The sequence below is a fragment of the Cololabis saira genome, chromosome 1 (assembly GCF_033807715.1).
Source record: "Cololabis saira isolate AMF1-May2022 chromosome 1, fColSai1.1, whole genome shotgun sequence".
Classification (NCBI taxonomy): domain Eukaryota; kingdom Metazoa; phylum Chordata; class Actinopteri; order Beloniformes; family Belonidae; genus Cololabis; species Cololabis saira.
The window spans coordinates 3,451,936-3,478,881 of record NC_084587.1 but is presented as its reverse complement, the minus strand read 5'-3'; the positions used below and the strand labels follow the sequence as shown (position 1 = coordinate 3,478,881).

Here is a 26,946-nt window from a genome sequence, read left to right as displayed (position 1 = left end):
AGGTAGAGCTGGTTAGCTGCAGTTCTCCATGTCACCACCAGGGGAGGTAATACCTGGTCTGATCTGTTTCTCCTCCAGCGTCATCCACCTGCACGAGCGCTGGCTGAAGGACTGCAGCTTCTACCGGGACATCTACGAGCAGATCGACGACGTCTCGCTGATGCCGCGCATCGACTGGGGGCCGGTCCTGAACCAGAAACAGGTACGGTGATGGAGATGACGGGGGCTGAAGAGATGCCAGCTCTGCTGCCCAACCAGAGAGGTGACCCTCACTGAACCGGTACCAACTGGTTTGGGTTGACGGCTGATGCAAATCTTCACGAGGTTCCAGGAACTGGAGGATCCACTAGAGATCTAGTTTGTTTGTGTTTGTGTTGCTCTCTCACCCTCCGTCCCTCCGTGTTTGAACGCTGGAGCCGGCTGATGGTTGGTTGGTTTATAATCACTATTTTAGTTTGTTTTATACCAGTATTAAGATGGTCTGTCATGGTTGACTCATGATCAAGTAGATCATCTGGACTAGGGATGCCCCGATACCATTTTTTAGAGCGAGTATTTTAATTTGTGTACTTACCGATCCAGAGTACCGATCCGATACTTCTACCACAAAAATAACTAAAAAAAATGCAATGAAAAATGCAATGAATTGGAAGACAGGTTTTATTTGCAACAGATAAATTCATTCATTCATCCATCCATCCATCCATCGTCCGACGCTTATCCGTTCCCGGGTCGCGGGGGCAGCAGCCTAGGCCGAGATGCTCAGACTTCCTTCACCCCAGACACTTCCTCCATCTCTTCCTCCAGCTCCTCCGGGGGGAGTCCGAGGCGTTCCCAGGCCAGCCGAGAGACATAGTCTCTCCAGCGTGTCCTGGGTCTTCCCCCGGGGTCTCCTCCCGGTGGGACATGCCTGGAACACCTCCCTAGGGAGGAGGGACATGCCTGGAACACCTCCCTAGGGAGGCGTCCAGGAGGATCCGGTACAGATGCCCAAGCCACCTCAGCTGACTCCTCTCAATGTGAAGGAGCAGCGGCTCGACTCCGAGCTCCTCCCGGGTGACCGAACTCCTCACCCTATCTCTAAGGGAGCGTCCAGCCACCCTGCGGAGGAAACTCATCTCTAAGGGAGCGTCCAGCCACCCTGCGGAGGAAACTCATCTCTAAGGGAGCGTCCAGCCACCCTGCAGAGGAAACTCATCTCGGCCGCTTGTATCCGCGATCTCGTCCTTTCGGTCACTACCCAAAGTTCATGACCATAGGTGAGGGTAGGGGCGTAGATTGACCGGTAAATAGAGAGCTTCGAGCATGTGCTGGGGCGGTTTGCGGCCGAGTGCGACGCGGCAGGGATGAGAATCATCACCTCCAAAACCGAGGCCATGGTTCTCCATCGGGAAAGGGTGGCGTGCCTTCTCCGGGTGGGTGGAGAAGTCCTGCCTCAGGTGGAGGAGTTCAAGTATCTCGGGGTCTTATTCACGAGTGAGGGAACGATGGAGTGGGAGATAAATTCAATAAAAATAAACAAAATGAGTAGAACTATTTTAAACAAAATGCAGACAGCCCGCTGAGTCCCAACACGGCCCGTGGGTTTTCTCTTGACATTGTCTGTCGCTTTTGCAGAACCTGAGCTAATGTTGGCTGTTGTGTTCTTGCAGTAGCATCAGCAAACTCTGTATCCTCAACTTTATGAAGCGTCTGGAGATGTTTTATCAAGTTGCTGGTATTAAACGACGTATTCTCCTTTCCTCCTCTTTACACCTTAGCAACACGTAGCTTCAGTCTGCCTTGCTTCTGTCGACATCCCTTATTTTCAAATATGTCCACACTACTGACGTCCCGCTGCATTAATTGTCACTATCTTGCCTGAAACGGCGCTGCCAGTCTCACTCATGTATCACTCTCTTCTCATCACCACGCTGACTGCAGCTCAACATCTTCCCCTAGAGTCGCTAATCAGTAACTACAACAACAATCAAGTATCGGTGCGTGGTATTGTAATATTTTTGCGAGTACGAGTCTATGAGAGCAGTATCGGCCCCGATACCAGTATTGGTATCGGGGCATCCCCAATCTGGACCAATCAGGTTTCAGCTGTTGATTTGACCACCTCACTTGTTGGCGGACCCCCGAGCCGTGGCTCTACCGACGGGCCTCAGTGGGGGTTTTAGGTCCAGGGATAAAGGTTCTGCTCCTGCAGTGGTGAGAACAGTAGGAAGGTTCATCGTCTGTTTTCCTCTGGATGTTTCCTCCCCCAGAAAGAGGTGAACGTGGAGGAGTACGGTCCCACCATGGCCGACCTGGAGAAGCAGATCGCTGCTCACAACATCCTGCACAAAGAGATCGAGGCGTACAACTCGCAGCTGTGCGTCAGCTCCGCCGGCAGCAAGGTGAGGCTCGCCGTGAAAACCCCGCCCTTAAAACACCCTCCGTTAAAACCCTCACCGTTAAAACCCTCGCCGTTAAACCCCCCGTCGCCCCGTGTGTTTTTGTCTCTTCCTCTGCTGACGTGTCACAACCTCATCTTTCAGGAGAAATACACGGCCCTGAAGAAGCAGTACAACAACCTGCTGGTGAGTAGACCGTCCACACAGAGAAACAACTAAAACACATCTATTCATCCATTCATCCCTCCATCCCTCCACCCTCCAGGAAAACTCCAAGTGGCGTCGTCACTACCTCACCAGCCTGTACGACTACATGCACGGCTGCAGCAAAGAGCTGTCGTTCCTGGGGGAGCAGCAGAGCAGCATCCGGACGCAGGACTGGAGCGACCACATGGTGGACCCGCCCGACGTCCGCCGGCAGTACGAGGTCAGCACCGAGGCCCCTCCCCCTCGGGGAGGCCCCGCCCCCTTCACTCATTAAACCTGATTATTGGTCATCAGATCAGCAGGTCGAGATTATGAAATCATGAATAATGAGGTTTGAACGGTTGGAGGCAGAAGAGAAACCTCTGTTTTTTCTCCACCCAGAACTTCAAGAGCAACAGTCTGCTGAACCACGAGGGCGAAGTGAACAACCTGCAGGACGAAGGGGACCGGCTGATCGAGCTGAAGCACCCGGCCAGCGCCACCATCCAGGTACAGGATCAGGGTTCACACCTTTACACGGCTTTTTATGATTCTGTTGATGCATACAATTAAATCCAACACTTATGCACGCAATCGTATAGCAAAAACCTTTAAATCACCCCCCCCCCCTTCCACCCTGTAGTGATCCAACAAGACAGCAATAACACAACAGGACAAAACAAGCATGACAAGAAAACTAGAAAAAAAATTAGATAAATGTTCAGTCAATGTTCAGTTCTTTCAGTTTTTTACGGAAGAATATTAGCGCCATGCATGAGATTTTTTTTTATTGTGCACTTTGAGAAAAAAGTTGAAATGTCGAGTTTAATGTTGAAGTACAATTTCAAGAATAAAGTCAAAATTTCGTGAATAAATTTGAAATTTCAACTTTTTTCTCAACATTTCGAATTTTTTCTCTAAATGATTGGCTGAGTGATAGCACTTTTGTTATAATGGAATTATTGTTATTATTGTTGTTGTTTTTCTCTTGACATCCTTTTGTCTGTTTCTGTTATTGTAACCCTGTAATTGTGTTTGTTTGTTTATGTATTTGAGCATATTGAGTCCATGCTCGTCGTGTGAACTGTGCTATATAAATAAATTTGCCTTTGCCTTCAGGCCCAGAGGGACAACGTACGCAACGAGTGGCAGGAGTTCCTCAACCTGTGCATCTGTCAGGAGACGCACCTGGACAACGTGGAGGAGTACAAGAAGGTAAGAAGGTCGGCTGAAGGGCGTCGGGGCGTCGTCTCTAGAAAATCTCAGGAAATTTTGATATTCGTCCCCTCTTGCTGCTTTGTAGTGGTTGTGTAGTGGTTGTGTAGTGGTTTTGTAGTGTTTGTGTAGTGGTTGTGTAGTGGTTTTGTAGTGGTTGTGTAGTGGTTGTGTAGTGTTTGTGTAGTGGTTGTGTAGTGGTTGTGTAGTATTTGTGTAGTGTTTGTGTAGTGGTTGTGTAGTGGTTGTGTAGTGGTTGTGTAGTGGTTGTGTAGTGGTTTTGTAGTGTTTGTGTAGTGGTTTTGTAGTGGTTGTGTAGTGGTTGTGTAGTGTTTGTGTAGTGGTTGTGTAGTGTTTGTGTAGTGGTTGTGTAGTGGTTGTGTAGTGTTTGTGTAGTGTTTGTGTAGTATTTGTGTAGTGTTTGTGTAGTGGTTGTGTAGTGGTTGTGTAGTGGTTGTGTAGTGTTTGTGTAGTGGTTGTGTAGTGTTTGTGTAGTGGTTTTGTAGTGTTTGTGTAGTGGTTGTGTAGTGGTTGTGTAGTGGTTGTGTAGTGGTTTTGTAGTGGTTGTGTAGTGGTTGTGTAGTGGTTGTGTAGTGTTTGTGTAGTGGTTGTGTAGTGGTTTTATAGTGGTTGTGTAGTGGTTTTGTAGTGGTTGTGTAGTGTTTGTGTAGTGGTTTTGTAGTGGTTGTGTAGTGGTTGTGTAGTGTTTGTGTAGTGGTTGTGTAGTGGTTTTATAGTGGATGTGTAGTGGTTTTGTAGTGGTTGTGTAGTGGTTTTGTAGTGTTTGTGTAGCGGTTGTGTAGTGTTTGTGTAGTGGTTGTGTAGTGGTTTTATAGTGGTTGTGTAGTGGTTTTGTAGTGTTTGTGTAGCGGTTGTGTAGTGTTTGTGTAGTGGTTGTGTAGTGTTTGTGTAGCGGTTGTGTAGTGTTTGTGTAGTGGTTGTGTAGTGTTTGTGTAGTGTTTGTGTAGTGGTTGTGTAGTGTTTGTGTAGTGGTTGTGTAGTGGTTGTGTAGTGTTTGTGTAGTGGTTTTGTAGTGGTTGTGTAGTGGTTTTGTAATGGTTGTGTAGTGATTTTGTAGTGGTTGTGTAGTGGTTGTGTAGTGGTTTTGTAGTGGTTGTGTAGTGTTTGTGTAGTGGTTTTGTAGTGGTTGTGTAGTGGTTGTGTAGTGGTTTTATAGTGGTTGTGTAGTGGTTTTGTAGTGGTTGTGTAGTGTTTGTGTAGTGGTTTTGTAGTGGTTGTGTAGTGGTTGTGTAGTGTTTGTGTAGTGGTTGTGTAGTGGTTTTATAGTGGTTGTGTAGTGGTTTTGTAGTGGTTGTGTAGTGTTTGTGTAGTGGTTTTGTAGTGGTTGTGTAGTGGTTTTGTAGTGGTTGTGTAGTGTTTGTGTAGTGGTTGTGTAGTGGTTGTGTAGTGTTTGTGTAGCGGTTGTGTAGTGGTTGTGTAGTGTTTGTGTAGCGGTTGTGTAGCGTTTGTGTAGTGGTTGTGTAGTGGTTGTGTAGTGGTTGTGTAGTGTTTGTGTAGTGGTTGTGTAATGGTTGTGTAGTGTTTGTGTAGTGGTTGTGTATTGTTTGTGTAGCGGTTGTGTAGTGTTTGTGTAGTGGTTGTGTAGTGGTTTTGTAGTGGTTGTGTAGTGGTTTTGTAGTGGTTGTGTAGTGGTTTTGTAGTGGTTGTGTAGTGTTTGTGTAGTGGTTTTGTAGTGGTTGTGTAGTGGTTGTGTAGTGTTTGTGTAGTGTTTGTGTAGTGGTTTTGTAGTGGTTGTGTAGTGGTTGTGTAGTGTTTGTGTAGTGGTTGTGTAGTGGTTTTATAGTGGTTGTGTAGTGGTTTTGTAGTGGTTGTGTAGTGTTTGTGTAGTGTTTGTGTAGTGGTTTTGTAGTGGTTGTGTAGTGGTTGTGTAGTGTTTGTGTAGTGGTTGTGTAGTGGTTTTATAGTGGTTGTGTAGTGGTTTTGTAGTGGTTGTGTAGTGTTTGTGTAGTGGTTTTGTAGTGGTTGTGTAGTGGTTTTGTAGTGGTTGTGTAGTGGTTTTGTAGTGGTTGTGTAGTGTTTGTGTAGTGGTTTTGTAGTGGTTGTGTAGTGGTTGTGTAATGTTTGTGTAGTGGTTGTGTAGTGGTTTTATAGTGGTTGTGTAGTGGTTTTGTAGTGGTTGTGTAGTGGTTTTGTAGTGGTTGTGTAGTGGTTGTGTAGTGTTTGTGTAGTGGTTGTGTAGTGGTTTTATAGTGGTTGTGTAGTGGTTGTGTAGTGTTTGTGTAGTGGTTGTGTAGTGGTTGTGTAGTGGTTTTGTAGTGGTTGTGTAGTGGTTGTGTAGTGGTTGTGTAGTGTTTGTGTAGTGGTTGTGTAATGGTTTTGTAGTGGTTTTATAGTGGTTGTGTAGTGGTTGTGTAGTGGTTGTGTAGTGTTTGTGTAGTGTTTGTGTAGTGGTTGTGTAGAGGTTGTGTAGAGGTTGTGTAGTGGTTGTGTAGTGTTTGTGTAGAGGTTGTGTAGTGGTTGTGTAGTGGTTGTGTAGTGTTTGTGTAGTGGTTGTGTAATGGTTTTGTAGTGGTTGTGTAGTGGTTGTGTAGTGGTTGTGTAGTGTTTGTGTAGTGGTTGTGTAGTGGTTGTGTAGTGGTTGTGTAGTGGTTTTGTAGTGGTTGTGTAGTGGTTGTGTAGTGGTTGTGTAGTGTTTGTGTAGTGGTTGTGTAATGGTTTTGTAGTGGTTTTATAGTGGTTGTGTAGTGGTTTTGTAGTGGTTGTGTAGTGGTTGTGTAGTGTTTGTGTAGTGTTTGTGTAGTGGTTGTGTAGAGGTTGTGTAGTGGTTGTGTAGTGTTTGTGTAGAGGTTGTGTAGTAGTTGTGTAGTGGTTTTGTAGTGGTTGTGTAGTGGTTTTGTAGTGGTTGTGTAGTGTTTGTGTTCGGGGTGGTTCTATGTCAGTTTGAGGTGTTTATGGTTGTATTGCATTCATTCCTGTGGTTTAGGGTTGTTAATAAACCACAGCCCCTGCTTCGGGGTTGTGTGGTTTAGGGTGATTAATAATGGCCAAGAAGTAGTTTAGGGTTGTTAATAAACTGTTAAAGGTTGTGAATAAACTGTTAAAGGTTGTTAATAAACTGTTAAAGGTTGTTAATAAACCTTTGGGGATGGGGCCATTTGGCAGGCATTTTCACTTAAAATTTATGTAAATCACAGCTTCATGAAATTTGAATATGTTGTCGTCCACAGCAAGGCGAGTTTTGAAACATTTGAATCATGTCCCTACAATAACCTGTTGCCTAGCAACAAGCGTCCAAAGTCAAATGGACATTTTCTTTTTTATTGAAAGTTTAATATCTCAAGAACTGTAATAATTGGCATAATGAGGTTGAAAGATCTTTTGGTCCGAAGTTAACCGAGTCTCGGAGCATTTGAACGATGTCTCTACGATAAAGTTCGGCCGGCCAATAAGCGTCCGAATTTTCCCCTTTTTTTCCCGCTTCTTGGCATCCAGCGTTGCCACGGTAACGCTTTAGACTGAGAAAAGTATTGCCCTTCGAGGCACGATGGAAACGCATCTAACGATGTATGCCATGTGTGGGTGCACATTCCGGTTCAGGCTACGTTAACGGATAGGGTTTTTTTTCACCATAGTAAAAAAACCCATCCGAATGAATTTGGCATTTGACATGGATTTTGACATAAAAATCACAGCTCCATGAGATTTTAATATGTCGAAGGCCACAGCGTGCCGAGTCGGGGAACATTTGTACGATGTCTCTACGATAACCTGTTGCGTCCAAAGTAAAATTGAAAGTTAAATATCACAAAAACTGTAATAATTGGCATAATGAGGTTGTACGGTCCTTTAGAGCAGTGGTCCCCAACCCCCGGGCCGCGGCCCGGTCCCGGGCCGTGGGTCATTTGGTAACGGGCCGCACAGAGAGAAAAAAAAAAAAAAAAAATCTTTTTTTTTTTTTTTTAATTAAAAAATAATTTCTGTAGAATCCCCGACTGATAATGTTTGACTCTCAAACTGATGGTTCACAATGTTTTTATTCCTTGGATGTAAATACACTGCAAACACACCGTAAGAGCTATAAAGGAATAAAATAAAATAGTAAGTCTTTCTACATTCATACAAGTTTAACTTAATGAGTTAATGAGAAAACAAACATAAAAACACATTTATAGAAACACTGATATTATAGGTAATTTACAATTTCCATTATTTCATTTTATTTCTTCAAAAATTATGTTTTTTTATTATTATTATTATTATTATTATTATTATTATTATTATTATTACTACTACTATAGCGAAAATACCACAGTTTTTAATGCCGGTCATTTTATTTAGTTCAGCTACACCTTTAGATTGGGCCGTGGAAATATTGTCAGACATTAAACCGGTCCGCGGTACGGAAAAGGTTGGGGACCACTGCTTTAGAGCCAATCGGGCCGAGTGTTTGAAAATTTGAACGATGTCTCTACGATAAAGTTGAGCCGAGCAATAACCATCCCCATGTCTCTGTCCACAGTACCAGCTGGACAGCGAGCAGCTGTCGGAGACGCTGACGAAGCTCAACAACAACCTGGACCCCAAAACCCTCAGCAAGAAGAGCAAGTCGGAGACGCTGCTGCAGCTCGAGGTAGGAACACCCCGGCTTCTGCAAATCAATCCGCCATTGATGCCCAAGTTCCCTGCTGGCATGTGTTGCTGACATAGAGCAGCGGTCGGCCCAGAACCTCCTGCACTTAAACCTGGACCAGACAGAGTGCATTGTGTTTGAGGAAACTGTGATGACTAGCTTTGGCGCCTCGTCCTCGTCGTTCAGTCCTTATGTCAGAAATCTGGGGGTGATTTTTGATAGTTTTAACAGGTTTGACAAGTTTATAACGTTGTTAGGACAAGTTTTTATCAGTTACGTACGGAAGAGTATTAGGGCCATGCAGGAGAAAAAATATTTGAGCGGGGAACCTATCAAAAAAGTTCACAAGCAGGGTGGGAGAAGAGAAGGGTATCATTGGTCCTTTATATACTTTAGTACTGGGTTCCACATCCTGGAGAACTTCAGAAGATTGCTAGATAGTTAATGTCTCAGTCTTTCAACATGTAAAACACTTATGAGTTCCCTCAACCAAGCCTCAAACTTGGGGGCTGAATCAGATTTCCTCAGTTTTAGGACACATCTCTTGGCGATCATCATGCCAAGTTGTCTGGGCGATACCTATGTTGCAGTCCAAGTTTTCCATAGTAGCAAAATGTCCAAATAGAGCGGTTTCAGGATCATAACTGAAAGATTAGAGTTTCGAGCAAGAGAGCTTTCCGTAGTGTTGCATCTATTACAAAGTGGAGAAACATTAGGAACAATTCTGTGCAGTTTGTATGTTGTATTGTGTTTTTTATGTTTTATTCTGTAAAGCACTTTGGCTCAGCTAGAGGTGGCTGTAAAGGGCTATATAAATAAAGTACATTATTTCACTGTGACGTGAGAGAGGAAATAACAAGAGTTTGTGTGCCGGTTTTCCCCCAGGGCGAGGAGAACACGGTGCAGAACTGCGACCAGCTGCTGGCCGACCTCCGCAGACGCAGCACCACCATCGCCCCCCTCAAGCTGCGGCGCAGCGCCCCCAGCAGGCCGGTCACCGTGGAGTCGCTGTGCGACTGGGAGTCCGACCAGGTGAGATCTGGATACACACGTGTTTATTGTGTTTGCAGCAAAAGACACACATGGCAGTTTGACAAACAGCATAAAAACAGACACAGGACAGTAACACAGACACGCTGCATCCCCTTGTACATAATAGAACCTTAAACCTAAAACTTAGAAACTAGGACCTAAAATCTAGAAAATAGAAACTAGGACCTAGAACCTAAAACCTGCAAGCTAGGACCTAGAGCCTAGAACCTAAAACCTAGAAACTAGGACCTAGAACCTAGAACCTAAAAACTAGAACCTGAAACTTAGAAAGTAGGACCTAGAAATAAGAACCTAGAACCTAAAACCTAGAACCTGAAACCTAGAAAGTAGGACCTAGAAATAAGAACCTAGAACCTAAAACCTAGAACCTGAAACCTAGAAAGTAGGACCTAGAAATAAGAACCTAGAACCTAAAACCTAGACTCTAGAACCTAGGACCTAAAAACTAGAACCTGAAACCTAGAACCTAAAACCTAGAATCTAGAACCTAGAACCTGGAACCTGGAACCTAGATATATATACAAGACTGTCTCAGAAAAGTAGAATATATGATAAAGTTCTTTATTTTCTGTAATGCAATTAAAAAAACAAAAATGTCATACATTCTGGATTCATTACAAATCAACTGAAATATTACAAGCCTTTTATTATTTTAATATTGCTGATTATGGTTTACAGTTTAAGATTAAGATTCACAGAATATTCTAATTTTTTGAGATAGGATATTTGAGTTTTCTTAAGCTGTAAGCCATGATCAGCAATATTAAAATAATAAAAGGCTTGCAATATTTCAGTTGACTTTTAATGAATCCAGAATGTATGACATTTTTGTAATTGCATTACAGAAAATCACAATATTCTAATTTTCTGAGACAGTCCTGTATAGATAGATATAGTTATGTGTTTATTGTCCCCATGGGGGAAATTTGTTTGCAGCAAAAGACACACATGGCAATTTGACAAACATATCATAAAAACAGGGACACAGGAGAGTAACACAGACACTTGTACGAGGTATTACCCAGCCAGCTGGGGGCTATTTCCTAGAAGTATTTAAAAGTTTAATGGCTTGGGGGATAAAGGACTTGTTAGACCTGTTTTTAGGGCAGCTGATGATGCAGAAAGTTAAAGCACTTTCAATAAAAGCACAATAAAACATGTGGGACATTTTTCCATGAACATTAAAAGCCAGCAGATCTGCCGGTTAACGTGAACAAGCGGATCTTCCCCCCTGAAACCTCTCACTTCACTCTCTCGTTCACCGCAGGGTTTCCTGTCCAGAGGGGAGAAGTTCACCCTGAAATCCATCTCTGAGAACGAGGACTGGGACGTCACGTCCTCCGACGGCGTGACCAAGACCTTCCCGGGGGTTTGTTTCCAGATCCCTCCCCCCGACCCGGAGGCCATCGATAGAGTGGACCTGTGAGTACTGGGGCTAAACGTTCTTACCCTGGTATAAGACGGGTGTAACGGTACACAGAAGTCAGAGTGGACCTGTGAGTACCGGATAAACATTCTTACCCTGGCCTACGACGGGAGTAACGGTACACAGAGGTCAGAGTGGACCTGTGAGTACCGGATAAACATTCTTACCCTGGCCTACGACGGGAGTAACGGTACACAGAGGTCAGGGTGGACCTGTGAGTACCGGATAAACATTCTTACCCTGGTAAGACGGGTGTAACGGTACATAGAGGTCAGGGTGGACCTGTGAGTACCGGATAAACATTCTTACCCTGGCATAAGACGGGTGTAACGGTACACGAGTCAGGGTGGACCTGTGAGTACCGGATAAACATTCTTACCCTGGTATAAGACGGGTGTAACGGTACACAGGAGTCAGAGTGGACCTGTGAGTACCGGATAAACGTTCTTACCCTGGTATAAGACGGGTGTAACGGTACACAGGAGTCAGAGTGGACCTGTGAGTACCGGATAAACACTCTTACCCTGGCCTAGGACGGGTGTAACGGTACAGAAGTCAGGGTGGACCTGTGAGTACCTAAACGTTCTTACCCTGGTATAAGACGGGTGTAACGGTACACAGAAGTCAGGGTGGACCTGGAGTACCGGATAAACATTCTTACCCTGGCCTACGACGGGTGTAGCGGTACACTGGAGGCACGGTCAGGTACCAGCTTGGTACAATAGGGAAAAAAGATAGGTGGAAAATAATATTTTGGTCCTTTAATTTTGAAAAATGTTACCATCCAACAATAGTGGCTTATTGGTCCTAAGTTTTTAGTGAAGCAGTTCAGTTCTGCTGCAGTGGAAAAAGAAAACTGAACATAAAGTAGGGGTTTATATGGAAGAGTATTAGGGCCAGGCAGGAGAAAAATAAAAATAATATTTTAGAGGAGGAAGATTTCTTTTTCTTTATACACTTCGAGAAAAAAGTTGAAATGTCAAGATTGTTGAAATACAATTTCGAGAAAAAAGTTGAAATGTTGAGAAAAAAGGCAAAATTTCGACTTTATCCTTGAAATTGTATTTCAACATTAATCTCGACATTTCGACTTTTTTCTCGAAGTGCACAATAAAAAAAAATCTTCCCCTCTCCTTGAAATTGTAAAATAAAAATAAAAACGAGAAAAACAACAACTTCCCCTACAGATACAATAGGGCCTTCGCACTGTAAGTGCTCGGGCCCTAATAAAATAAAAAACATTTTGGAACCAAATAAATATTTAAACAACATTTAATTAATATTGACAGTCACCCACCCAGCACCCAGCATGTTTTTTCTTTTCTTTTTTATTTTTCATCTCTTGATTTGATGGGCGGCCCTAGCGCCCCCTACTGACCAGCCGCTGCTAACATCTGTCTCTAATGTGTTAGCATGGCGGCGGCCTAGCGCCCCGTACTGACCAGCCACCGCTAACATCTGTCTTGAATGTGTTAGCATGGCGGCGCCCTAGCGCCCCCTACTGACTGATACTGACCAGCCACTGCTAACATCTGTCTTGAATGTGTTAGCATGGCGGCGGCTTAGCGCCCCCTACTGACTGATACTGACCAGCCACCGCTAACATCTGTCTCTAATGTGTTAGCATGACGGCGCCCTAGCGCCCCCTACTGACCAGCCACCGCTAACATCTGTCTCTAATGTGTTAGGATGGGCGCTGAACTGGCGGACATCAAGAAAAGAAGAGCGGATCTGGCCTCGTCCCTGAAGAACCACAAATCTGACGCCATCAAGCCCCGACAGTCAGGTTGGTGTTTACCGCTTAAATCCTGAAGCATCAGATCAAATACTTTCAGAATTAATTCAGAATGTATTAAAGGATAGCCCCTTGAGATGTGCCATCTCATTTTCAAGGGGTAATGTGATGTATTTTAATGTTGTATGTTTATACAACATTACAATAATCACATTACAGTACAGACATACATGACATAAAACAAACCCCCTCCCACACACAAGCCTAACACATAAGTCTGGTTACAAAATAGACACATTGAATAACCGGGACAATAAAATAAATATAACATAACAGAGAGAAAAAAAAATTGAAAAAAGGACAAAAAATACATAAATAAGTTAAAAACATAGGCAATTTGGTTTAAGATGAGAATATAATGAGAACTTTAAACAATGAAAAGAGGTAATAGAAGGCAAAAAGAGAGGAAGATCATTCCAATCTGATGGAGCTTTAAAATAAAATTATCTTTTACGAACCTCTTTTGAAATTCTAGGAACAAAGAAAAAAGGAAAATTCATATGTCTGAGTGAGTATGGAGAGTTACAGGACTGAAAATTAGAATATTGTGATAAAGTTCTTTATTTTCTGTAATGCAATTACAAAAACAACAATGTCATACATTCTGGATTCATTACAAATCAACTGAAATATTGCAAGCCTTTTATTATTTTAATATTGCTGATTATGGCTTACAGTTTAAGATTAAGATTCCCAGAATATTCTAATTTTTTCAGATAGGATATTTGAGTTTTCTTAAGCTGTAAGCCATGATCAGCAATATTAAAATAATAAAAGGCAATATTTCAGTTGATTTGTAATGAATCCAGAAAGGATGACATTTTTGTTTTTACAATTGCATTACAGAAAATCACAATATTCAAATTTTCTGAGACCGTCCTGTATATGGAATCATGAGTTCTTTTAAATATGGAGGACAGTGAAAATAAACACATTTAAAAAGGAAGTGAAGCCAGTGAAACTGCCGTCTAGATTTGGGTTGCAACCAGTTCAATGTATCAAACATAAAACAACGATGTTCTGAAAGGACAACGTAACACAAATCTACATAATTAATTAAATAATACAGTCAGAGGTTTAAGATGGGTATCTGGAGTATTTTGATAAACAATATCTGCATAATCAACAAGTGGTAGTATGAGTTGAGAAATTAACCTTTTTCTTTTTTTTTTTATTAATATCTTTTTAATTCACAATCATTTTCACAATTCACATTTTCACATTCACGATTTCTATTTTACCCACATTCCTACCCTCCCCATAATTGCCCTGGGGAAAAAAATAAAATAAAAAATCATACATTAAGGGAAACAAAATTAAATAAATATATATATAAAAAAATTAAAAATGGCAGCAACAGCGATATCAAACTATATATATCTATACATACATACAAACATACAAACATATAAGGCACAAGTTCGAAAATAGAGATACTCATTGGTCCCCCTTGGAAAAGTTCTCCAGTTTTGAAAACAATGGAGACCAAAATTCTTGAAAGATATGACCACGGTTGTATTTTTCCAAAGGTAACTTTTCCAATGGTAAAAAAACTGAAATTTGATCAAAAAAAAACTTGAAAGTTGGAGAGGGATCATCTTTCCAAAGTAAAAGTATGCATTTCTTAGCAAAGTATGTGATCATAATTAATATCCTGCTTTTTTTCCGGTCTAACTGAAGATCCAGTGTATCATTTAATAAATACAAACTGGAGCTTAACTCAAAATTCATTTCTAAAACTGATTGTGTGAAGGAATGAATTGAGATTAACCTTTTTTCTGACAGGAAGTGTGAAACACTTGATTGAAATATCTCGTCATTTGTCAGAATTAAAGCCACCCTATGTAGTAACCGCAGCCCGGCGTTAACTCCTCTGTTTCCTCCCGCAGCTCCGGTGTCGGCCGCGGCCCCGGACCCCAAAGCCGCGGCTCTGGCCGAGCAGCTGGACCGTCTGGACGGAGACCTGGCCGGGGCCGAGGAGGAAGTGCTGGGCCGGCTGAGGGCCCCGCTGAACCGGGCCGACCCGGCCGGGGACCTGGCCCAGAGGCTGAGAGAGCAGGAGGTGGGAAAGAAACACATGAATGAATGAATGAATGAATGAATGAATGAATGAATTAATTAATCTTTATTTCGGTTTGTACACACTTTTTTACAAAACAAGATGAAAAGGTAAAATAAACATTTGTAATTATTTGTAATCAGCCCAAATTATCTGTCCCCATATGATAAAATCCACCATCCCCCCTGATTTTTTTTTCTACTCGAGTACTGGGTGAGACCTTTTAAAGCAGGACGTTCACCCTCTGATGTTTGTTCCCTGGACAGGAAGCCGCCGGGGCCCTGAAAGCTCTGGAGCAGCAGAAACAGGCGGCTCAGGCCGACCTGCAGCCTCTGCTGGATCAGGACCCCAACGGCACGTCGTCCGGCCTCCCGCTCAAACTCAGTGCCGCCAGCAACAAGTACGACAGCCTGGCCGCGCTGGCCGACCTCTACGAGAAGAAGTAAGTGACCTTTCAGGAGGAGGGCGCTCCATCGCTCTCTGGTTTCACATCTCAGCTCCAACTTTTGATCCCAAAAAGTCTAAAAAAAACAGATGTCATGAAGCATTAAAGATCTTTGTCTGCTTTAGTTTGGCTGCTTAGTTGAATTTCACTGAAAACTTTGGGACCGCTCGAGTCTCTCCGGCACCTTTGGGCTCCTGGATGCACAATTACTGAAGAAAGAGAAATAAATGAGTGATTTGGAAAGGTTGGAGCACAGAGGAATGGTTCATTCTCCAGAGACTGCTATGAATATGTACTTAAATTTACAGCATCTGGGGTGCAGAGATGAAAGTACAATGATTATTGTGATGCTCAACCAATATTAAAAGATTCAAAAATGCATAAAATGGGACCTTTTAAGCACAAGTTCAGTAGAAAACCTCATGTAGTGTGGCACCATTTCAGAAGTAAATAGTCTTTTTTTAATCTCTTAATTCCACAATTTTTCAGAGCAAATGCATCCCTGAACCTGGAGAACCAGATTAAGAAGGTGGACGGCATCGTCTCCGGGTTTGAGGAGGACCTCAGTGAAGACGGCCCGCTGCCCGACTCCCCGGACGCCATCCCAGCCCGCGCCGAGGACATCGAGGTGAGGACGGCCGCTCTTAATGTTCCTTTAAAAATCATATCTCAACCACGTCTGAGAGTAAAGCTGGGCAGACACTGTGCGATATTTTAAATCGTTTGATTCAGCCCCATCTCAAACTGCACGACTAGATCGCTGAGTTCAAAAGTTCACAGCCCACGATTTATTTATTTATGCTCTGATGCGACCCGTTTGCTCACACTATACGTTCATAATCCTCATGTCGGACTTCTGTTACTGGAACTGCAACGTCAAAAAGAAGTGAAACCCCGAAGTGGGAGAAACCGAAGATGCTCAGTAAAAAAACAAACGCGCTGCCTTAAGCCTGAATTATGGTTCCGTGTTAAATGGACGGCGTAACCGTACGGTGCGTGTCGCCGCCGTACCCTACGCCGTAGGCTCTGCGTTGGTGTAACGCAGAACCATAAATCAGCCTTTAGCAATTTGTGCCTTTCTGTGTGGCGATAAATGAAAAAAGATTAGACAACGTTGTGATTGGACAAGGAATTGGTTGGGCAGACGTGGGAAATGCGGTCTTTTTTTTCTGCTATTAAAACATGATTTGTAATGTGAATTTGCAACACTTTAAACTACAAATAATAGTTTTTGACGTGACATCAGAGATTGTGCATGCTCTCTGAGAAAGGATGAGTCAAATCGGGTCGCAGCTGCTTCAACTGTGCGATTCCTTCACGAGGAGCGACCAGGATTTCAAACACGCTTGATTTTCTTGCGAGCACACGATTCGTGATCGGGAGCTCGTCGTGAGGTGTTACTCTCTCGTCGTGAGGTGTTACTCTCTCGTCGTGAGGTGTTAATCTCTCATCGTGAGGTGTTAATCTCTCATCGTGAGGTGTTAATCTCTCGTCGTGAGGTGTTAATCTCTCGTCGTGAGGTGTTAATCTCTCGTCGTGAGGTGTTAATCTCTCGTCGTGAGGTGTTAATCTCTCGTCGTTACCCCACGTTTACTGCACGAGGCACGACCAACGATTGGGTCGAAATTCGTCCCGATCCAAAAAATAGTCGCACGACTGGAAAATCGGTTCAAAACGAGCCGATAATCGCACAGTGTCTGCCCGGTTTAACCGAATCCCTGTCTCGTTCAGCGCCAGCGGAAGTCCGTGGCGGCGGCTCAGGACGACGTGAAGCAGCTGAGCCAGGACCTGGAGGCGACGGAGCAGCTGTGCAGCTCGCTGCAGCAGAGCTACCAGGAGTACTGCCCTGACGTCCAGCGCCAGGGCAAGGAGGTCAAGCAGCTGCAGACCCGCTACGCCAACGTGGCCTCCCAGCTCAAGGAGAGGTGAGCGCCGCTCAGGAACATCCTACCAGGAAAGGGAGACGTAAAACTCTCTTTGGCCCCGTTTCCACGTAGCAAAAACGGTGGTGTTTTCATGCGTTTTGGCCATTCGTTTACACCAAAATGGAGCTCAAATTCACCAAAAACCATCATTTCTGAAAACTCCGGCCAAGTGGAGATTTGGAAAACCTCAGTCTTCATGTTTGCTTGTAAACAGAGAGAAACAGACATTTAGGCTTCAGAACGTCACATTATGAGACAGAAACGTCACCAGCGTCATGAGTGACACCCGTGTTTACAATTAGTTTGTAACCGTCAATATTTTCTTGTATTTTACCTGTTTTATATTCTAACGTCACACTTAAAAGTAACTCCACTTCTCTGTCATTCCAAACCAAAGACTCTCGTTCATCTTGGAAGTAACTGGAAGTTACTCGTGTCATTTGTTGATGTTTTTTTCCAGGATTCTGATTGGCTAGCATGACTTTATCTTCTCGTTACACTGCCCCCTGTAGGTTTGGCTCCTCATAGCACCTAAACAGATATTTATGCAGGTTCCTGGAAATGATGGGATTTTTCAAAACGTAGAGGGGGAAATATCCGTTTTTGTAAATACCCGGCTTTGTGTAAACGTGGCTTTTGTTTGCAACCTGCAGGGATCAACATCAACCTGTATGCAGATGATGATGTCTGAATTCTCCTCGTGTTTTGTGGGTTTTCTCCGGTCATTCCGGTTTCCTCCCACATCCCAAAACACCAACTATTTAGGTTACCATATTTTCTGGACTATAAGCCGCTACTTTTTTCATAGGTTTTCAACCGTGCAGCTTATACAAAGGTTTCTATTCTGTGGATTTTTTTCCACCGCTCGGGGCGCTCTAACCGGAATTAGAATCAAAACTAAGACAAAATAAATGCAAAGAAGAATATGCTACTTCTTCTTTAGCAGATAGAAGTAGGTAGAGGCAGATTTCAAACAGATAAATAGATAAATAAATACAGGTTATTTTCTCTTGGTTCTGTCCCGTTTTAATCAGCAAAGTTGCTGCCGTGTTAAAAGACACTGTTAGGAAAGATCTATTTAGGTACAAACATGTACATTATTTACAGTTCAGAATCCTTCTGTACATGTAGTAAATATCTAATCTAACAACATAAATATCTGCGGCTTGGATATCTTTTTTTTAAATAAAAGTGGGTGCGGCTTATATACAGGTGCGGCTTGTATATCTTTTTTTATTGTTTTTTTAAAAATAGAGCGGGTGCGCCTTATAGTCCAGAAAATACGGTAATTGGAAAATCTAAATTCACTCCAGTAAGTTGTAAACGAATCAGAATTACCAATTAATATTTACTTGTTTAAACACTTAAAAAGAAACAACAAAAAAAACAAACCAACAAACAAAATAAAAACCTTCTAAACCCCCCTCTTACGACCTCATAAAAGTAAAGAAATTAGGCTCAATGAGACCCCAACATATTAAGGACGCCACACAAAGATTTCAAGGGTTGAAATCACATTTTATTGATTGTTGTTTTTAAATTGCTGGGGAGAAAATAAACAAGGAAAAAGGTTAACCCAAAAGTAACGAACCAAAAAGAGATGGAGATCCCGGCCAAAAAGTGTGATGTGTGATTTGTTTCTTATTTATCTTATCTTTAATCTCTTATCTTTTTTATCCTGTAGTTTTTAATTTTAATTTTCTTGCTCTCGATGTTTTATCTTTGTGTCTGTGAAGGGTCTTTGTACGGTGGCTGAGACCCGCCATAGCTGAAAATAAAGGTAACGCTGCAAACAGAAACAAACACCGCTGCAAATAAAATAAAAAAACGACGCAAATAAAAAAGCCCCAACGGAAGTGAATTACCGGGGACTATTTTTGCCGATGCACCGGTGTTGCACATTAAAAATTACACGTAGAAACGTTGAACACTAACCGTTTCACTTATTTTCTCGTTCGTGGTTCTTCTTATTCCTCGCTCTTCTTATTTTTTCCTTTTCACTTACGTCCTCTTCTTCTTTTCCTCTCACGTAAAAAACACCGGTGCATCAGCAAAAATAGTCCCCGGTAATTCACTTCCGTTGTGGCTTTTTTATTTGCGTCGCTTTTTTTAATGCAGCAGCGTTTCTTTATATTTGCAGTGTTTATTTTATTCGCAAAGCGATTATTTTATTTGCAGCGGGGTTTCTTTTTATTTGCAGCGTTTATTTTATTTGCAAAGCGTTTATTTTATTTGCAGCGGCGTTTCTTTTTATTTGCAGCGTTTCTTTAATTTTCAGGAATGGCGGGTCTCGACCACGGTATCTTTGAGATCTTTTAAAGGCGCTATATGAATAAAATTGATTATCATTATTATTATTAATTCAAACCTGTGATCTTCCTCTCAGAGAAAACATCTTACAAGAGGCCTCTCCGAAGAACCAGGACTTCCAGAGCTCGTGCAAGTCTCTGAACTCCTTCCTGGACAACCTGCCGACGGACCGGGTCGGCCCCGGAGACGACCTGGCCCAGGTGGCTGAGAAGCAGAACTCCCAGGAGGTGAGAGTGAGGCTGACGCCAGTCCTGTCTTTGACTGTCTGTTCCTCCTGGATAAATACCATGTTCCATCCATGTGAAATAATGATGTACCTTTCTCTGCGCAGAGAGCGGTGGACGACCTGAAGAGGAAGGAGGACGACGTGGACCGGGTGTCTGCGCTCTCTCAGGACCTGCAGAGTCTCCTCAACGTAAGATTCAACCTAATCAAGATTACCGACACTAGGCCTGAACTTCCTCCTTAAAAACCTCAGACAATGCTCACACGACGATGTTTGCAGGGGCGACTCCAAAACTGTTTCCTAGGGGGGGCAGATGGGGCCACTTAAATTCTTGTGGTGGAACCAAAACTAAAAGCCATCATTACAGGACTTTATTTATTTATTTTATCTGATGTAGTACACAGGCTCAGAAATACTTTTATTTTTTATTTTTTTTAACTTTCTAACTTGTTTGCATATACAGGACTGTCTCAGAAAATATTGTGATTTTCTGTAATGCAATCACAAAAACAAAAATGTCATACATTCTGGATTCATTACAAATCAACTGAAATATTGCAAGCCTTTTATTATTTTAATATATTGCTGATCATGGTTTACAGTTTAAGAAAACTCAAATATCCTATCTCAAAAAATTAGAATATTGTGGGAATCTTAATCTTAAACTGAACTTTTGTGGGGATATGCTGCCCCCTTGTGGTCTGTAGAGTTAGTGTTACATGGTGTGCCTTTTAAAGATGCTAACAAATGCCAGCAAAGTGCATGTAAAATTCAGATTTTTGCAGTTATTTTGGCAGTTTTCTGGAGTTAAAACTGACCCACGACATAAAAGGTTTAAGGAGTGAGCAAAGATATCGTGATACTTTGCCGGTCGATTCGATATTGATATTTAAAAATGTTTTAACTTATAAATCATGTTCCAGATGGGTTGTAAATCCAGTACGACTTTATTGTATAAATGAGCTTGAATAATATTGTTAATCTTAATTTCATATTCTGTAAATAATATGAAAAACATATGCAAATATGTTGTAACTTTAGCTTGTATAGTTACAATAAGATGGCATGGATCATTTGAATTACATCGGTTTGACTCAGTTTGTCCCATGAATTATTATAATCTGAGGAACGTGCCACTCGTATTTTAAGATGCATAATGCCTTTTACAGTTTTCAGTGAACAATGTATAACAACGATATATCGTAAAATTTGTATATCACAATATCGTATCGTGACTCAAGTATCGCAATGCGTATCGTATCGTTAGGTCCTTGGCAATACCCGTTAGAGATAAACATGTTTGTGTATCTTTATGTAAACTTGTGACTTTAACTGTTGTATATGAAAAATGTGATATTCCTTGCACAAAATAGGAAAAATATTGTTTTAAATTGTGTTTTTTTTTCCAACCCAATATTGAAAAGAGAAAGTAAACGGTATAAATCTTGACATCTGTGCAGGACTACGAGTCCAACGTTGACAAATACAACAGCACCCTCGAGGATTCTGGCGCTGCAGTTCCTAAGAAACCTCCCATGCTCACGCTCTCTGACGCTGTTCAGAAAGAGGTAAAATGATGGCGTTTTTAAACATAATGTGCCCTTGTACATCCACTAAAACAGCAAAGATATTAATCCGTTGTTAACTACAGGAAAAAGATCTGGTGAACCGCTATGCCGAGGCAAAGGCCGAAAACAACCAACGCCTGAAGCAGATGGGCCTGGCCAAGAATCTAATTCAACAGGTAGGAAACATTTAAAAAGTACAAATAATCTGTCATAAATGCTTCTACAGAAGAGTATTAGGGCCAAGCAGGAGAAAAAATATTTGAGAGGGGAAGATTTTTTTTTTTACTGTGCACTTCCGAGAAAAAAATCAAAATGTTGAGAAAAAAGTTGAAAAAAAAAGTCGATATGTCGAGATTAATGTTGAAATTCTTGAAATTGTACTTCAACATTAATCTAGACATTTCCACTTTTTTCTCGACATTTCCACTTTTTTCTCGAAATTTTACTTCAACATTAATCTAGACATTTCCACTTTTTTCTCGACATTTCCACTTTTTTCTCGAAATTTTACTTCAACATTAATCTAGACATTTCAACTTTTTTCTCGACATTTCAACTTTTTTCATGAAATTGTACTTCAACATTAATCTAGACATTTCAACTTTTTTCTCGACATTTCAACTTTTTTCTCGACATTTCGACTTTTTTCATGAAATTGTACTTCAACATTAATCTAGACATTTCAACTTTTTTCTCGACATTTCAACTTTTTTCTCGACATTTCGACTTTTTTCTCGACATTTCAACTTTATTCATGAAATTGTACTTCAACATTAATCTAGACATTTCGACTTTTTTCTCGACATTTCCACTTTTTTCTTGACATTTCAACTTTTTTCTTGAAATTGTACTTCAACATTAATCTAGACATTTCAACTTTTTTATCGACATTTCGACTTTTTTCTCAACATTTCAACTTTATTCATGAAATTTTGACTTTTTTCTCCACATTTCGACTTTTTTCTTGAAATTGTACTTCAACATTAATCTCGACATTTCGACTTTTTTCTCGACACTTCCACTTTTTTCTCGACATTTCAATTTTTTTCTCGACATTTCCACTTTTTTCTCGAAATTGTACCGTACTTCAATATTAATCTCGACATTTCCACTTTTTTCTCGACATTTCCACTTTTTTCTCGAAGTGCATAATGAAAAAAAAATCTTCCTCCTCTAAAATATTTTTATTTTTCTCCTGCCTGGCCCTAATACTTTTCCGTATGCGTCACTGCGAACCAGATGATAACCCTCTGATTTCTGTCCAACTTCTTTTTCCTGCAGAACGAGGAGAAGGTGCAGATGGTTGCGCAGCAGCAGGTGCAGCTGCAGAGCCAGCAGAGGAACGCCTGCGAGGTGGACGGCCTGGTGAAAGAGCTGGAGGACGAGAAGGAGAGGGCGACTCACGCCGAGGCCGAGATGAGGACCTACAAAGACCGGATGATGTCGCTGAAGAGCCGGCGGGGGGTGGAGCGCGTGGAGGAGAAGGAAGTGCTGAAGTACTACCGCGACCCCAAGCTGGAGAGCGATCTGGACGACCTGAGCGGCAAGCTCCACGAGGAGGCGCTGAAACGGAGCGCCACCCAGTCGGAGATCGAGCTGCTGAACAAGAAAATCACCGCCGTTCAGGACACGATAAAAAACACCACCCCCAAGCTGGTGACCAGGGAGGTGACGGAGTACGAGAAGGATCCTCAGCTGGACGTGGACGCCGCGAAGATCAGAGACGACATAGCCAAGCTGAGGGACGAGATCCACGCGAAAGACGGAGAGCAGGTTCAGATGAAGACGGAGGTCTCGATTCTCCAGGCGAAGAAGCCGCCCATCAAAGAGAAGGTGGTGAAGAAGGAAGTGGTTAAGGTGGAACAGGATCCCGCGATGCTGAGAGCTCTGCAAACGTTTGAGACGGAGATTTCCGACGAGGCCAACACGAGCTCGCTGCTCAATGACCAGATCTTCCAAACCAGGAGTCAGATCAACGCGCTGGAGAGGCTCATTCCCAACATCCAGCCCAAGGTCATCACCAAGGAGGTGAAGAAGATCGAACAAGACCCGGAGCTCATCACCGAGACCAAGAGAATCCGTTCCAACCTCGAGGGAGAGAAGATCGAGAACAACTCTTTGTCCAAGGAAGTCATGGAGCTCAACAACCGCTATCGGCACGTTCAAGACTGGAAGCCCAGAGTGGAAGTGAAGGAGATCGTCAACGAGATCTACCGGATAGACCCCAACACGGAGGTGGAGATAGTGCGAATCCGCAAGGACATCCAAGACTCCGACAAACACCGTGCCGACGTCGAAAAGGAGATCGCCGACGTCACGACGGACCTGAACGTCCTCCGTTCTCAGAAGCCCGAAGTGGAACTGAAGGAGGTTTTCGAGGAGGTGGTTAAGGAGGAGAGGAGCCCGGAAAACGATCGTGAGATTCAGAGGCTGAACGATCAAGTGAATCACTTACACAGCAATCACAACTCCCTCCTGGACAAGATCCGCCGGCTCCAGAAAGAGAGGGACGAGTGGAAGGCCGAGAAGTCCAAGGTGGAGACCAAACTGGTCAACAAGGAGGTCATCAAGTACGAGCCCGACCCGCTGCTGGAGAAGGAGGCGGAGCGCCTGCGGAGGAACGTGAGGGAGGAGGCGCAGCTCCGGCGCAACATGGAGGAGGTGGTGTTCGACCTCCAGAACAAGTGCATCCTGCTGGAGAGGCAGAAGCCCGAGGAGAAGGTGGTGGTGCAGGAGGTGGTGCGCCTGCAGAAGGACCCGCGGCAGCTCGTGGAGCACGAGCGGCTCGGCAGGGACCTGGACGAGGAGGTGACGACCCGGCGTCAGCTGGAGCTGGAGCGGCAGCAGCTGAAGTCCAAGGTGGAGGACAAAGAGAGGGCCGTACGGGAGAGCGAGGAGAGCCAGAGACGGGTCCAAGCCGAGGGCGAGCTCAGGGAGATCCAACGGCGCATCAGCCAGCTGGAGAACGCCCCGCCTCCCGTGGAGGAGAGCATCGTGGTGGAGGAGGTGCTGAAGGTGGAGAGGGACCCCAAGCTGGAGAGGATGACCAACGGCCTGCGCTCCGACATGGACAAGGAAACCAGCGACATCCTGCGTCTGGACCGGGACATCCGTGGCACCAACGCCAAGCTGGAGATCCTGAAGAGGGAGAAGTCCGGGGAGAAGACGGTGTACAAGGAGGTGGTGCGCGTCGAGAAGGACCAGGCCGTGGAGGCGGAGAGGGATCGCCTGAGGGAGCAGTACTCCCAGAGCAAGTTCGACCGGCAAGACCTGGAGGACGAAATCAGACGCCTCAGCGACAAAATCAACCGCCTGACGAGCAGCAAGTCCAACACGTCCAGGGAGGAGACGACGCTGGTCGTCAACAGAGACGCTTTGCAGAGGGAAAAGGACGACCTCAGCCGGGAACTCCGAGACCTGGAGGCCAAGAAACGCGACACCAGCCAGTCCTTCCAGCAGCAGAGCCGGCTGATGGGCGAACGCACGCAGAAGACCCGGCAGAGGAGCATGAAGATGGAGTCCGACTCCCAGCAGCTGGAGAAGCAGATCCTGGACGAGAAGGACAAGATCCACCAGCGGGACGGCACCATCCGCGACCTCCAGTCCAACCTGCAGAAGGAGGAGAGTGCCGAGACGCGGACCAAGGAGACCAACGTCTCCACCAAGATCACCATCCTGGACCCGGATACGGGCAAGGACATGTCCCCGTACGACGCCTACCTGCAGGGCCTCATCACCCGCCAGCAGTACATCGACCTGCAGACGCTGGAGTGCGACTGGGAGGAGATCACGTCCACGGCGCCGGACGGGGAGACGTCCGTCCTGCTGGACCGCAAGAGCGGGAAGCAGTACTCCATCAAAGATGCCATCAAGGAAGGGAGGCTGACGGAGAAGGAACTCCAGCAGTACAAACAAGGGAAACTCCCCATCTCGGAGTTCGCCCTGCTGGTGGCGGGCGAGGACAAGAAGCAGCCCAAGCTCGACTCAATCCTCCCAAAGTCCAGCAAGCCGGACAAGTCGGCCCCCTCAGACCTCCCCGCGCCTGAGGAGAGGTTCCCAGTTTCGGGAGTGATAGACGTGCACACCGACACCGTCTACACGGTCCGCGCCGCCACCATGCGCAGGCTGATCGACCACACCACGGCCCAGCGGCTCCTGGAGGCTCAGGCGGCCACGGGCGGCATCATCGACGTCCAGGACAAGAGGAGATACAAGGTCCACAAGGCCACGAACAGAGGCCTGGTGGAGGAGTCGCAGGTGCAGCGGCTGCTCAATGCGGAGAAGGCCTTCGTGGGCGTGGAGGACCCCATGACCCGAGAGCTGCTGTCCGTGGGCGAGGCCATCCAGAAGGGCTGGATGCAGAAGAGCTCGGCCATGCGCTACATGGAGGCCCAGCACCTGACCGGGGGCCTGGTCAGCCCTCGCACCGGCCGCCGGGTCAGCGTCTTTGACGCCGCCGGCTCCAAGATGATCGACAGCACGATGATGAGGGAGCTGCAGGCGGACAGCACCCACGTGAAGGACATCGTAGACCCGCTGACCAAGGAGAAGATCAGCTACAAGCAGGCGCTGGAGCGCTGCAGGACGGACCCGGCGTCCGGCCTGCCCATGCTGCCCGCCTCCTCCAAGGAGTCCGGATACAACTCCTTCGGCCGGTACTAGAGAGACGAGCACGACGCGGAGCTTTCTGATCAAACTGTCCCGTCCGATACGTGGAGTTCATACCGTATTGTCCCGAATATAAGACGACCCTGATTATAAGACGACCCCCTCTTTTTCAAGACTCAAGTTTGAAGAAAGACTTTTTGAACACCAAATTCAATTTTTATACAGAAAATAATGACAGTACATCTGAAACAAATGATTATAACAATATATTTGAGAGAAAAAGCATGTTATTTTGACTATTTGAAATCATTATCTTGAAGTTTGCATCATAACTTCTCCTCAGCTGCCGGTTCACCTGCCGAACTTCCACCCTCTTTTCTCCAGATTGTCGCTACGTTTCTCCACTTTCTGTTAATTTCTGTTCTCTTATTTTCTTCTCTTTTCTTTCTTATACTATTTTTTATTTTTCTTCTTCGTGACAGGGGTTCGCTTTGGCCTGGGGAGTTAAGTTCAGCATTCGCTTTAAAGATATCTGGCGCCATCTAGTGGTGTAAATGGGTATAACGTCTAGACCCCGAATGTAAGACGACCCCCACTTTTTCAGTCTTATTTCAATGCAAAAAACACCGTCTTATATTCAGGCCAATACGGTATATTATTGACTCAGGAGACACGTCTTGTATTTGTTTACTACACGTGTCTTATGTGGGCAGATGTTCTTTTATTTTCTTTTTATTTTGATGTAATTTAAAACCAGAGAACATAAATGATGTTTGAGAATGTGTGAAATGAAGATGATGCTATTGACGTAGGGATACTGGGACATGGTGCAATGCTATTGGCCAAGTTTGATTTGATTCTGTATTACTCACGGGCTCAATGTTGTTCACTTTAAACTCACGATTGTTTGATATTTTATGAAGAAACAAACCAATAAATTTAAATTATGATGGTTAACGAGCGCCTCTTCATTTTCAATGCTGGGCCGTCTTTAATGACGCATCATTTATCACCGTCTGTGTTTCCCCTTTTTATTTTTGCAAATAGAAGATGGAAAGTAACAAAACATACACACTCATCCATGTTTTTAGAAGATGGATGCATGAATGAATGCATGGATGGATGAATAAATGGATAAAACTGTAAATGACTATAATA

The 26,946-nt window shown here is 44.1% G+C and overlaps 1 protein-coding gene across 1 annotated transcript in view; it reads left to right on the top strand.

Moving 5' to 3' along the window:
• LOC133448698 (envoplakin-like) overlaps positions 1–26,754 on the top strand; it is a 32,965-nt gene extending 6,211 nt beyond the window's left edge. Inside the window, exons 4-22 of the mRNA XM_061727516.1 lie at positions 79–202; positions 2,253–2,384; positions 2,526–2,567; positions 2,647–2,808; positions 2,970–3,077; positions 3,687–3,782; positions 8,263–8,373; positions 9,259–9,405; positions 10,694–10,848; positions 12,541–12,638; positions 14,537–14,709; positions 14,973–15,148; positions 15,641–15,779; positions 16,883–17,076; positions 19,463–19,613; positions 19,718–19,801; positions 21,073–21,180; positions 21,264–21,356; positions 22,462–26,754. Of these exons, the coding sequence (XP_061583500.1) occupies positions 79–202; positions 2,253–2,384; positions 2,526–2,567; positions 2,647–2,808; positions 2,970–3,077; positions 3,687–3,782; positions 8,263–8,373; positions 9,259–9,405; positions 10,694–10,848; positions 12,541–12,638; positions 14,537–14,709; positions 14,973–15,148; positions 15,641–15,779; positions 16,883–17,076; positions 19,463–19,613; positions 19,718–19,801; positions 21,073–21,180; positions 21,264–21,356; positions 22,462–25,842 (5,674 nt within the window). The 3' untranslated portion in view covers positions 25,843–26,754. The remainder of the gene's footprint in view (positions 1–78; positions 203–2,252; positions 2,385–2,525; positions 2,568–2,646; positions 2,809–2,969; positions 3,078–3,686; positions 3,783–8,262; positions 8,374–9,258; positions 9,406–10,693; positions 10,849–12,540; positions 12,639–14,536; positions 14,710–14,972; positions 15,149–15,640; positions 15,780–16,882; positions 17,077–19,462; positions 19,614–19,717; positions 19,802–21,072; positions 21,181–21,263; positions 21,357–22,461) is intronic.
• The last annotated feature ends 192 nt before the right edge of the window (positions 26,755–26,946 follow it).